Raw genomic sequence first — 13,797 nt, forward strand, 5'->3', positions numbered from 1 at the left:
ACATGATTGACCACCTTCCTTTCTATTTCTGGAAATCCAGGGTAGGAGGCTTAGAACACAAAGCTGGAATCTCTTACAACTGTCCTGGAAGGGAAGCAGGATGAGGTGAAGACATGGAGTCTTAATACTGGAGTGGCCTTGTCTGCGTGTTCTACCAGAAGGGACAGAACATGGTCTTTCTGCCCAAGGCCCAGGGTAGCAGTGCTGAAGGCTGCCATGTCTGGAGACTGGACGCTGTTCTTAGAGTTAGGGAGAGTTCACACAGCTAAGTGATTTCATCTGACTCCATTTACCTACCATGAAATGGTCACCTTGTGGGACCCAGGGTTGTGACATACTATATGTTAGAAAGAAGGATCTACTTTGAAAATAGAGTCTCAGCAGGTAATATGGGTCAGCTCAGCCTATTTTTAGTTCTGCTTTGACAGGAACCACAAAGGGAATCTAAACTCACCGTTGTGCCCTTAGAATCTTGCTGGCACATCCTCATCAAAGATTATCCCTCCCATGGTGGGTGCCAGTAGCAAGTACCCCATACACTTGTCCAGAGGCTTCCACACTTGTGCTGAGAAATGGTGAGGCTTCCTTCCCCTCAGAGATACTGACAAAGATGGAAGGTCAATATAAAGGGCAGTAAGATGTATGAACCCCAAAGTAGTGTTTTCAGACAAATCAATCATAGTTTAGCCTGGCAGTCTACTGCTCTGGCCTATGATTTGAAAGCATGTTCTAAATGTTCTAAAAATCCTATCCATTTTAGAATGGAACAAGATAGATGAGGAACAAGATAAAAGGCAACTATGTTAAACCTTGGAAGTTCCTTCTTTAGACATATGAAATATTTGCAGAATTTGGTACTAAAGAGCATCCTGATTGTATATAATACATAGACAATTTTCCTCTTGAAATGTTAATGGTTTATGGACAGTAAACTGCCCTATAGAGCAAATTATGATCTTGTTTCAACATGATCAAAACATAACGGTTAGAGTCCCGTCTACCATAAGGCTTAGAGAAATGAACTTGGGCAAGGTCTGGTGTTGTTGCAAAATTGAAGGTCAAAATCCTCTAGGATGCTGTGCTATGGAAATTATAGCCAAAACACAAAAAAGATCCCCATCAAAGCCCACATCCTCTTTTCTTTACTCCCCTTGCATCATTATTTTCTCATTGAGGCAACTTGCAATGCAGAGGTGACAGAAACAATGACTAAAGGGGGAAGACAATGGAAACCTCAAAGAACAAAAACCTGTTTACAGGTGTTTTTAACCAGACAGACAAGAGCAGACCCAGAGTAATAGATCCTTCAGGTTTCAGAAGACTCTGAAAGTAAGTTCCTTAAATCGGTAAAGAAGCATAGTCCCAAATACACAATAACCACCACCAATTATAAAAAAAATACCCAGATACGTCCTCTGAAACATAGCAGTCCATCTCACAGTATCTGTCAGAAGCCAGTTCCCCGCATTACGTCATAGAAGAGCACTGTATTGGAAGGACTGTGATTGAAAGGCATGATCACTTACTAGGGCATCTCTCTTCCTCTTCTGTTGTCTGTTCCTTCTCAGGCTTGGGAGGGCCTTTAATTTTATACACCAAGGCACGGAGTTTTCCAGCCCAGGAGGTGTCCTCCTCTTCCTCTTCCTCCTCCTCCAGCGGAACGCCTAGCAAGGCACAGAACAGAGTGAAAACCTCAAACAGTACATGAAACCACCATATGATTGAAAGAACACAAAGTCTCTGCTTCCCACCCTTCTGGAACCTTCTAAAGATACCATAGGCTGCTCCCCATAAGTATTTAACTCTATGATATCTTCTGACAAGTTTTTAAAAAGATGATTTCTTATGTACAAGAACATCAAGTAATTTCAAACTCCACACTTAACTTTTTCTAACCTATACCCCAAAAGGGCTCTAGAGTCTCTAGGAAGAAAAAGTTAACATTGAGTCATTTCAAATGAAAAGACCACCTGCTATTTATATATTAGTAATCCACCCCTGCAGAAGCAGCACAAATGCTGAGAACCATTTAAAATCATCAGTTATGTATCAAAGTAGGCTCTGCAGGCTGAGAATTCTTCAGGGCAGAAGTTATCATACTTATGTCACTGCAAAAGCTAAGAAGCAAAGGGGATTGGAATCTTGGTTCAGCTGGGAGCAGAGTCCAACTAAGTAAAGTGGAGGTTTAGGTAAGTATCGGTCATTTTCCTTCTTCAGAAACCCTGTTCACTCTCTTCTATCTCACAAAATTTCTTCTCGGTAGAGGTTTCCATCTTATGTTATGCCAGAATTATTTCCTATAGCTTCTCTGACCCGAGTCATTTGGGTAGAATCATTTCTTGAGCAATTAGTATCGTACTGTTAACCTCTGAACAATGCAGGGGTCACAGGGGCCACTCATCTACACGGTGGAAAATCCACATAACTCTGACCCTCCCAAACTGAACTATAAATAGCATACTCTTAATGGGAAGTCTTCCTGACAATAACAAATAGTCAACTAACATATTTTTTAAAATGTTATATGTTTTGTGTACTGTATTCTTATAATAAAGTAAGCTAGAGAAAAGAACATGTTATTAAGGAAATCATAAGGAAGAAAAAAATACACGTATAGTACTGTATTCTACTTGGGGAAACAGAATAGGTAGACCCACATAGCTCAAACCCGTGTTGTTCAAGTGTTCCCTGAACCTTTAAATAGAAAATTTTCTTCTCAACCCCCACTAGCTTCTAATGGAGGAATCAGGAACAGACTTGTCTTTGATACAGCTTTCGTCTCAGAAACTCACCACAGTGAATGAGAAGGTCCTCGTGGAAGTCATATAGCTCCTCCCGGATCTCCTCTGGGCAGGGGCAATTTTCTCCCAGTTGGAAGTTAAGAAGCATGTTGATCTTTGAGGGACAAGGAAGAATGGCTAGTTGGTCAAAAGAACTCAGATCCTGTCTTAAAAACCTAACAGTCTTTGCCAATTTTGTCCAACTCAAAATCTTTTATGAAGATGGCCAGCAGGGTCATCTGAGTGGCTCAGTCAGTGAAAGGTCGGTCTTTGGCTCAGGTCACGATCTTAGGGTCCTAGGATCAAATCCTGCATTGTGCTCCCTGGTCAGCGGGGAGACTGCTGGTCCCTCTGCCCCTCCCCCTGCTTGTGTGTGTGTGCATTCGCTCCTTCCCGCAAATAAATAAAATCTTTAAAAAAAGAATGGCTAGGGGCGCCTGGGTGGCTCAGTAGGTTAAGCCTCTGCCTTCGGCTCAGGTCATGATCTCAGGGTTCTGGGATCGAGCCCCACATCAGGCTCTCTGCTCAGCGGGGAGCCTGCTTCCTCCTCTCTCTCTGCCTGCCCCTCTGCCTACTTGTGACCTCTGTGTGTCAAATAAATAAAATCTTTAAAAAAAAAAAAAAAAGAATGGCTAGCATTTAAAAGTAGCTTTCAATTTTTCCTGATTATAATGGTAACTTACTAATTGCACAAAATTTGGAAATACCTAAAGAAAATTTACTGCGATCCCATTGCCCAAAGAAAACCATATTTAGCTAGTATCTCCAAATCTTTATGTGTGCAGATGGAAATCATAATCTAAACATTTTTGAAGTCCTATTTTCCACTTAACAATTTATCTTGAGCATTTGATTTTACTGATTTTTAATAGGTACATTGTATTTCATCACACAGATGAATAGCAACTAATGTGAAATGTATATAAAATTAATGATTTGTTAAGGTATATTTAAATTGTTTCCATTTCTTTATCCTTATAAAGTTTGTTTGAATTTCCTTTTACATAATTTTTATTCACATCTCTGATCATTTTTTTTAAGGACAAACTCCTAGAAGTGAAATGATTGGATCAAAAGACTTGTGTATTTTAATGGTTTTTGATATGAATTGCCAAATTTGCCCTCCAGAAAGCTCACAATAATCTGCATTATTACCAACTTTATACAAGAGTGTGTATTACTTTGTATCTCCATTGTGGCAATGAGAGTTAACACATTTTCAAATATTTTCCAATTTAATAGGTGAAAAATGTCATATTCCTGTTGCTTTAATTTGCATTTAATTGGTGAGGTTGAATTTTGATTTTCCACATTTAAGGGCCATTTTTATTTCTTTTCTTTTGTAAGTAGGCTCCACACCCAGTGTGGAGCCCAACACAGGGCTTGAACTCATGACCCAGAGATCATGACCTGGGCTGAGATCAAGAGTCAGACACTTAACCAATCAAGCCACCCAGATGCCCCTATTTCATATTTATAAATTTCCTGTTCATGTTCTTCCTCCATTTTTCTGTTCAGTAATTTTCTTTTTAAAAATTTAACCTGTATTTTGCATATCCCTAGACTATTAACTCTTTAGAACATATACTCTAAGTAGAGGTCCTGGATTTTAGTGAGCTTTTAACTTTATAGGATTTTTTTATTGACATGTAGGTTTTAACATGTAGTTAAAGTATCATCTTTTCCTTTACAGTTTTGTCTCCGGGATTCTTAACTATTTTTACGCCATGGACCATTCTGACAGTCTGCTGAAACCCTCTGATTACTTTTCAGATTAATATTCTGAATATGCACCATCAAATATAGAAAATTACATAAACAACTTATACTGAGATCTAGTTATCAAGACCATAGAAAAGAAACCTGTGGTATAGAAACATATGTACTTGTTTATTAACTCATTAGACAAAAAAAAAAATCTAGTGGCAGGTCTCATATCCACTGCGATCTTGAAGCAGTGATGAATGTAAATAATATGTCAAGGGATGACAACCATTGTAATACAACATGGAAAAAACCAGGCAATTTCTGTTTTCAGAAAAGTCACATATCTGCTTTGTGGTCTACATGAATAATTAAAGAGATGCTATCAGAGATTAATGACAAGTTGGTGAAAATGAAGTCATTCATTTCCTGCTCAGATTCAGGAATGTCTTAATTCTTTCCAAAGACCCACGACCCCAAGTCAGTGAATATCTAGAGGGATAGAAGCAAAGTTAGAGGTGATGTTGTCCATTTGGCTGCCTCCGGCAGGGTAACCTACGTACCAGGCAAAGGTATTTTCTTCTTCTGTTTAGGATTTCTAGGTTAAAAAAACTTTACAATCCCTTTTATTAAAGCATAAAAAACCATATTTAATGTTTTTAGGAAGATCCTCATTTCTATTTATTTATTTATTTATTTGACAGAGAGATCACAAGTAGGCAGAGGCAGACAGAGGGGTGGGGGGAAGCAGACTCCTCATTGAGCAGAGGGCCCGATGCGGGGCTCAATCCCAGGACTCTGGGATCATGACCTGAGCTGAAGGCAGAGGCTTAACCCACTGAGCCACCCAGGTGCCCTGGAAGATCTTTATTTCTTATTTAAAGCTACTACTCCAAATAACTTTTTGGAAATAGGCAGAAGTACTGTTTTTAATAAAATAATATCCATAAAACAGGTTAGAAAAGTAATTTTTGTGGTTGTGCCACAATGTTAAAACATGGTAATTATATCAATATATATTGATAGGTTGTTTATTAAATAAAAACAAAATTTGAAGATCGATCTTGGGAGTCAAAAACTAATTTCTTTGCTGAAAGATTATTCCTTAGGTAGAACACTGGGGAAGCAGCCCCCCCCCCCCCCCGTCCCCCCCCCCAAGCCTGCAGGGCAGAAAACCAAATGAGGACTGAGCTGAATTTTCTCTTCCGCAGGGCATACCCTTTAATGATGCCCTTTTTAAAGTCAATGGTTTATTGACTATGCCTGGCTAATTTGCCAACAACTGTTGGACTGATCTTAGTTTTGCCTACTTTTGTACTTGGTAACATCCCCCAAGCAGGATTTTTTCAATCTCTCTCTACTACATGGATACAAAACTGAAAACCTTTATTTTCTCCTCAAAGGTTACAGAACAATGAGAGAGAATCATATCACTGTTTTAAAATTCTAATTCTTATGCAGCCAATCTTTCAAGTGATTTTGCATTGCTATCCCTTGAAATTGATCTAAATTCTCCTTTGTTGATATTCAAGTCTGAATTATTTAGAGAGCTCTGTTGGTAGGTTCCTTCTAGAAATGAATACTGAGAGAGGCGGTAGATTGGACAGCTGAATTTGATAGCAATTAGTGTCCCTTCTTTCATTTCATTCCTAGAGCAGCAGCATCAGTATCATCTGGAAACTTGCTAAAAGTAAAAATTCCTGGGCCTCATACTAGAGCTACTGAATTAGAAGCCCCAGGGGAGATCAGCAGTCTGTTTTTATTAAGCCCTTCTGTGATTCCGAGGTCTGCTCAAGATTCACTGGTTTTAACACACTTAGGGAAGAATTTCTCAAGTTAGAGATATCTGAAACAAATCTGAAACGATCGTCCATTGGGTTACTGGGAAGGCGAAAGGAAGACGTGCTGGCAGGCCCCAGGGACAGAGGAAGAGAAGGGAAGGAGGCAGCAGGGGTAAAGGAGAGGGGGGAGCTAGCGTGGTCCTCCCAGGAGTCAGGATCATAAGCTGGGTCGATGAGGACAGTGTTAGATGGACAACACATCCTAGCTGAGTTGAACAGATGCCTCAGAAAACAGACATAAATTCTACTCACTGGCAGAAGGGCATAGAGTGTGGTACGAGGCAAATGCAAACATCAACACGAAGCTAATGACAGCAATTACAGAATGTTTACTGTTTGTCACATAACCTCCTCGATCACCTAAATGTGTTATCTCATGGGATCCTCACAAGAAGGGAGGGAGGGAGATACAAACATCCTCATTTTGCAGCTGAAAACACTGAGACATAGAAAGGCCATTGCCCAAGGCCCTACAGTGAGCGATGGGGGAGCCAGGCACCACATCCTTCTCCAGTCCCATTATTCATGAAAAATGAGTCAGCATCTGCCCAAGGAAATGGGAAACGTTCACACGCACCTGTTGCCAGTCTAAAGGCAGCCTGACAACATTCGTAAAACCTTCAAAAGTAATTCAGGCTCCCCGCACTTCCCTCAGCATGGTGCAAATTACCTCCTCCCATCAATTGAAAGGGCTTTCTCATTTTGCCTCCAGCAAAGAGATGATAAGTTTCACCTACTCTTTTCAAGACCACTATCATTCAAGTGAATCTTTTAAAAGCCAAGAGCTGTGGTTCATTTTAAAGCCAATATAAATATCTATGTTCTACAAAATAGATTAGGAAAGTAATTAGACCAAGTTGTCCCATTAATATCAAATGGTGGTAATTATACTGACAACAATTTACAGATAAGCTGCTTATTAAATATAGATAAGATCCAAAGATTTGGTTTGAGAGACTGAAAACAAATGTCTTCACTGAAAGATCCTCTGCTTGCAACACTGAGGGAGCTGGGGCCAAGCAGCCTGCAGGATGTACATCGACAGCTGAGCAGTGGGACCAATGCAAACTACTATTCCACCAGCTGTCCCGCCCTCCTCTGCAAGTTGCTCACAGGACTCTCCATCCTTTTCAAAGGGGTCTTCCCATCTGGCCAAGGCTGGCCACAAGGCAGGGTACTGCAAAAAATGCAGTCAGTACCTCACAGAAGGACCTCATATGCCCAGTCCTGTTCTCCTAGCTTCCAGGGGCTGGGAGGCTTTGTGAGGGTCTTGGTCATGGGGCAAGGTGACAAGGAAGACCATCCATCCACTCTCATCAGTCGGGAAGTGTTGACCACGCTCTGTTGATCTCTGACAAAGTAGTGACTTCTGCAAGGACTGGACAGACATTCTTCTAATGGCAGATCCTTGCTGCTGTGAAAGTTGGATCCTGACAATGATGTGGTCTTCGACTCCATGATGGGGAATGGGTACGAGTGAGCCAGGGAGGGGAGGAAGCCATGACCACGTGCAGTTTGGGATGGGTTTTCTTCCCCATCTAGGATAAGTGGCAGATGCTCCTCGTTGCCATTAGGATAAGACCAGACCTGTCCCATGGCATTGTGCTGGGTCATTTAATCACCCACAGTTCTCATGGCTGCCCCACACATATAAAGGTTTCATGTGCCCTACTCTGTGAGGTTCAAGTTCTTCCATAAGAAGGGCATGGAAGCTGAGGAAGAGTTTCTCACCTGCTCCTGTGGGGGGGAGCGGAACTCCCTGGTCTTACGGGCAGTCAGGGCTGCGGACATGTTCAAGGCCTGCATGAGCTCATTGTAGCGGGACTTCTGATTTGCCTGGAGTTTGGAGACATAAATGTCGCCAAATGCCACAATGGCCTCCACTCGATGCTGCAGCTCACAGTCACAGAGATAGCTGAGGAGCTCACACATCTGCAACACAAGCATATTTTATGCTAATTTAACAATATTTTGTATACACTGGGGAAGCAGATGGCATCCCCATTTTACAGAGGGCAACACTGAGACTTGGGCACCCTAAGTGGTTTGCCCAGGGTCACACAGTAACCACAGAGCCATCACTTGAATCCAAGTCAGGGTGAATCCAGACAACAGCTCTTTAGCTGAGTAAGAGGAAAATGAGCCACCAAAGAATAAATCTGCCTGTGGCGAGGGAGAACAGCATTCCTAAGAGAGTCCTTCCATGGCTCTCCTCTTCATGTAGAAACCACCACTGAACTGCCCACGTGAGTTCTGGATCCTTGCTGACATCTGGCTCTGAATGATGGGAACTAAAGATTTCTGTTCCCCTCTCTTTCTTTTTTTTCTGTTGGCACTGTTTTTCTGTCAATAGTTCTTTCAGAGTTACTATTACTAATCTTATCATTATTTGAACTTTTACTAGTAAGCAACAGCCATAGCTTAATTGAATTAATAAATATTTCAATATTTATTATTTAATTAGTAAATATTTAATATTTATTAACTTATCTCCACTTCACCTTTTGCATGACTAACAGACACTCTCCAGTCTGTCTGGGCACAGACAGCAAAGCCCCTGATGGTGGTGTGTTCTTGTGCAGCAGGACAGTCTATGGCCTATCCGCCCAGCTCTGCCTCGGCCAGGTGAACAAGGCCAGAGTGCATGCCCATCACACTTGTGATTACAGTGACAACATTTAATTAGAAGGAATGTTTGCCAATGAAATACAAAATTTCAACCAAGTTGAATGACTAAGGAACATCTGTAAAAGGCAAGATTTTTTTTTTTTTTAAGATTATTTAGGGGTGCCTGGGTGACTCAGTGGGTTCAAGCCTCTGCCTTCGGCTCAGGTCATGATCTCAGGGTCCTGGGATCGAGCCCCATATTGGGCTCTCTGCTCAGCAGGGAGCCTGCTTTCCCCTCTCTCTCTGTCTACCTCTTGGCCTACTTGTGATCTCTCTGTGTCAAATAAATAAATAAAATATTAAAAAAAGATTTCTTTATTTGAAGCGGGGTGGCGAGAAGGGGAAGAGGGAGAAAGAGAAGCTCAAGTAGACACTGTGCTGAGTGCACAGCCTGATGCAGGGCTCAATCTCACAACCCTGAGATCATGACCGGAGCTAAAACCAAGGGTCAGATGCTTAGCTGACTGCATCAATCAGGCACCCCAAAGCAAGTTGTATCTAAAAAAAAAGACTAAACGTTGGATGTGAATTAGACAGCTATGAAAAAAAAAAAAAAACTGGGGGGAAAGCATTAGAATTTAGAAGTATTCTGTGCTTGGGCTGCTTTCCAGTTACCTCTAAATCCACAGTCTATCCTAAAGATGCCCCAGCTGGCCATCAGGCACATCAAACTGAGTGTGACAGGTGTCATTGATGCAAAAGGGAGGACACACCAGTCAGGGACTCACATTAAAGAACAGGGTTTGGCTCCACATCAGAAGAGCACATTTGTATGTTTTAATAAAATTGTTGAAGGTATATATGTAAAATTTGTTATGCTTCTCCTCTAGATGCGATGTTTTCATCAAATGACCATTTCCCAATCTCATCACACTGGGTAAGGGAGTGTCATTTGGAAATCATTTATGTTTTATGATAAGATACATTTCATATTGTATTTTACAATGACAAATCTGAATATTATGTTTTATTATATTATCATCCACATTTTACAAATTGGAAAGCTAAGGCTTTGGTAGACTATGGACTTGGCAAGCATATAGAGCCAGTAAGTGGCCAAGGGATATCTGAGCCAGACTGACTTTGTGGAAGAGACTGTTCTGCTCTGTTCACTTTCATTTCTCTTTTCTCAGTGCCCAGAAGACAAAAGTGATCATCTTCAATGCATCACCGATGCTAGCTTATATCTGGTAAGACAATGCTTAGGAAGCGTTGAGGTTTCCTGGGTGATGACAAGGGCGCAGCTCTAGGTGGGCATGATTCTTCTTCTTAGCTCAGAGGGCAGTGGACTTGAATGCCAGTGAAATGGGTCCCCACAGGCTTGGTGATCAGAACATGGCAACATATGAGAGCAGGTGGGGAGTGTGGCCACCCTATGAGCCAGTTCCTCTGGCCTGTTCCACAGCCAAAGGCTCCTCTTCCTCTCCAGACAGATCTCACCAAGGAGCCATTTAGTCCTAAAGGTGAGAGGTAAGATCAGGGCCAATCCATCACTAGTTCCTTAAAAATAATTCTAAAGCACTTGCCTTGGGACACCTGGGTGGCACAGTTGGTTGGGTGTCTGAGCCTTGATTTTTGGCTCAGGTCCTGATCTCAGGGTTCTGGGATGGAGCCCCACATCAGTCTCCACGCTTAGCGTGGAGTCTGCTTGGGTTTCTCTCTCCCTCTCCCTCTGTTCTCCATCCCCCATGCTCACTTGCACTCTCCCTCCCAAATAAATAAATAAATCTTAAAAATAAAGCACATATCTTATGGGTAAGGGTTAGTATTTTTCTTTTGACCTAGGGAGGGCATTTCACGTTAGAAAAATAGCATGAGTGCTCGCTTTGGCAGCACATATACTAAAATCAGAAACAAGCATGACAAGAGAATGCTTTCTTTTGGCATCTGTGCTACACCTACATGTAGGCCAATGCCCTGAGTCCCAGCCTGACCTCCCAACTGCACTGTCACCCTCCCCAGCTCTTTTCAAGGGCGGGAACTTGGCTGCCCTGAGTTACCTGCAGCTTGACGGATTCAGGCAGTCGGGTCTGCAGCAAGCCTTTGATGGGAGCCTCCTTGCCAGCCTTTTCCCCAGCCTCCACTGCCTTCTCCTCTACCTGAGTCATTTCCTCCTTCTCTGCTCCGTCCTCCGTCTCCACACCGTGCTCCCCAAACACAGAGGGATCGATCAGGAGGAGGATCTGACGGACGTCATCGTCATCGAACACCCCCATGACCAGCAGGGTCCCGATGAGTTTCAGCACAGGCACGAAGTGGAACTCCACAGACCCACCAACGGGGTCGCGGATGTGAGCCCCGCTGTGCTGCACCGCCTCCGTCAGCATGCTCAGCGCCTTCGTCTTGAGGATCTCCAAGGGGATCTCAGGGCTCTGCTTCTGGTGCTCCTCGCCGGTCACAACAAAGCAAGGGGTGGAGAATCTGAACCCGGGCTTAAGGCACGTTCTCAGGCCCACCCCCGGCAGCCCGTGCCTCTTGGACTCGTCTGGGTACAGGCGAATTTTCCTGGTGGCGCTGGTGATGGGAATGATGTACTCGTTTTTCATCATTAGCTTCCTCTCCTTAGCGTTGGCCAGGTGGATGCTGATGAGGAGGTCGTAGAACCCGGAGCGAAGGAGGCCAGGAAGGTACTTGTTATCGATGGCGTGGAAGAGCTGGGAGAGGTCCACGTGGCCGCACAGGGCATAGGCCACTCGGCTGTTTCCCAGGGCGCACACGGCACTGTAGAGTCGGAGCGTGTGGTAATGGAATTGCATCAGGTCCTCCTGCTCACACAACTCCAGGATGTCCACACACCTGCATGGGGACAAGCAGTCAAGCACTCAATGGGGAGAAGAACATGCAGGGTTTCAGCGGAGTGCTTCTCTTTGAATCCCCAGTTCTTGATAATCCTCCTTCTCTAACTACAAGGATCTCAAAAGTCTGAAAGACTTAAAGACCTGGTTTTCCAAATAGGAAAGTCCTCTTTCTTAAGGAAAATCTCCCCATTGAAAGACTGAGAAACATTCAGGTACGCAATAGAGGTGCCCCAGTCCTCTTTTTTTTTTTTTTTTAAGTTTTATTTATTTATTTGACAGACAGAGATCACAAGTAGGCAAAGAGGCAGGCAGAGAGAGAGAGAGAGGAGGAAGCTGGCTCCCCGCTGAGCAGATAGCCTGATACAGGGCTCAGTTCCAGGACCCTGGGATCATGACCTGAGCCAAAAACAGAGGCTTTAACCCACTGAGCCACCCAGGCATCCCCTGTCCTCTTATGTGTAGGTGTAAGGGAGACTTCTGTTTTCTGACAGAAGAGCTCCTCAGAAGATGGAGCTGTAGCCCTCTGCCCATCTACCTCCTACCCCATCTGTCTCGTCCCCAGTCTACCCTCATCCACAGGGCTTTCCTTCCCCTGGAAATAAACACACCTGCACTCTCATTCAGACAGAAAACAGTCTCCCACCTGAGTTTAGGTGGCATCAATTCACTTTCTCTTTCCTGACCTTAGAAGCCTGTTTAGAAGTCCTTGGGTTGCTCCCTCATCGTGGGGACCATAGTCTCTGCTCCCTGCTCAGGTCTTCTGTTTTGTCTTTCTCCTCATCATGTGTCTGAGGATCCCCTGCAATTGGCTTACTTGGCCGCACCCCTGTCTTTCCCTGCTCCTGCCCTCCACTAGTCTGTCTCGCCAGTTCATGACCCAGTAGAATACTTAAATGAGATGTGTGCAGGTGTCAAATCCTTCCACTTCCCATTACTTTGTTTTTCATCCAACAGATCAAGGGATGATAATATGTTAACAATAAAATTCATTTAATTCTTACTATATACAGCAACGCTACACAATTTCATTTGTTTCTCCCAGCAGTCCTTTGGGTGGTCATTTATTTTACCGTATCATGAGGAACCGGAGGTAAGTTCCGTGAGTAATTTACCCAAGGCTACAAGGCCAGAAAGTGAGTGTTGGGGTGTAACGTAGACCATAATCAAGAGTACCCCTTAACAGGAGGATCCCAGGAGCCCATTCCTGGCTCTCTAAGTAAGCGAGGCATGGCTCATTTCCTCCATTCTTGTTGGTAATAACATAGATTTCAGGGTCACATTGGAGTTTTTAATTAAAGGGATGGAAATGTTCCTGACTGCAGGCCCTTGGAGCCCTGGTGAAGACCTGAAGCATATTGTAGGCATATTGTAGAGAATATCCTGTTGTTTCTAAGTGAAGAATCCAAGTGAGGAAGGGAGAGAGAAGCTGAAGCTTCTGGGAAGTCCATGGACTGAGCAGGGCCTGTGGGCCATGAGGACAGCGCTCCTTCCCTTCCCTCGCTGCCTATTAGGCCCACTGCCTCCTCTGGGCCCCCTCTGCTACCTGTTCTCCTCGGGGATGTGGAGGGCCATCATCTGCAGGGGCTCCAGGCACTGCACCGCCCAGCCGTGGCGCTCGCTCACACGCTCCGTCTCCACCTTCAGGAAGCTGCTGGGCATGCGGCTCCAGAGCACGGGCTGGATGGTCTGGACATCCAGCCGAGGTGGACACTGTGGAACTGGGTTCTTCTCTTCGCTCTTAAATATGGCCGCCGACAGGGGCATCGCGTTCTGGGGCAAGGCAGAAAGGCGTTGAGGGGGAAACACCTTTGCACTACAGAGGTGCTCAGTTTCTGGATAATGCAACCTGGCCCGTGATCCCCAGTATGGTTAGTATAATCTACAGAGAGTTAAACTCCAAGACCTCTAAGGGTTTACCAGTCCAATTCAGGCCTTGCACAATAGGCTATTTTAGCATCAATTAATTCTTTGGGCACCCAGTAGAAGTGTGAGAAAGGAAAATGGGAA

The 13,797-nt window shown here is 43.8% G+C and overlaps 1 protein-coding gene across 1 annotated transcript in view; it reads right to left on the minus strand.

Annotated features, from left to right (window-relative positions):
- Positions 1-13,797, minus strand: part of RYR3 (ryanodine receptor 3) — a 513,582-nt gene that overhangs the window by 159,431 nt on the left and 340,354 nt on the right. The window contains exons 34-38 of the mRNA XM_046008318.1: positions 13,334-13,560; positions 10,993-11,788; positions 8,057-8,257; positions 2,793-2,895; positions 1,527-1,664 (exon numbers count right to left, since the gene is read on the minus strand). Coding sequence (XP_045864274.1) covers positions 1,527-1,664; positions 2,793-2,895; positions 8,057-8,257; positions 10,993-11,788; positions 13,334-13,560 — 1,465 coding nt within the window. The remainder of the gene's footprint in view (positions 1-1,526; positions 1,665-2,792; positions 2,896-8,056; positions 8,258-10,992; positions 11,789-13,333; positions 13,561-13,797) is intronic.

This window comes from Meles meles, chromosome 6 (assembly GCF_922984935.1).
Source record: "Meles meles chromosome 6, mMelMel3.1 paternal haplotype, whole genome shotgun sequence".
Taxonomy (NCBI): Eukaryota; Metazoa; Chordata; class Mammalia; order Carnivora; family Mustelidae; genus Meles; species Meles meles.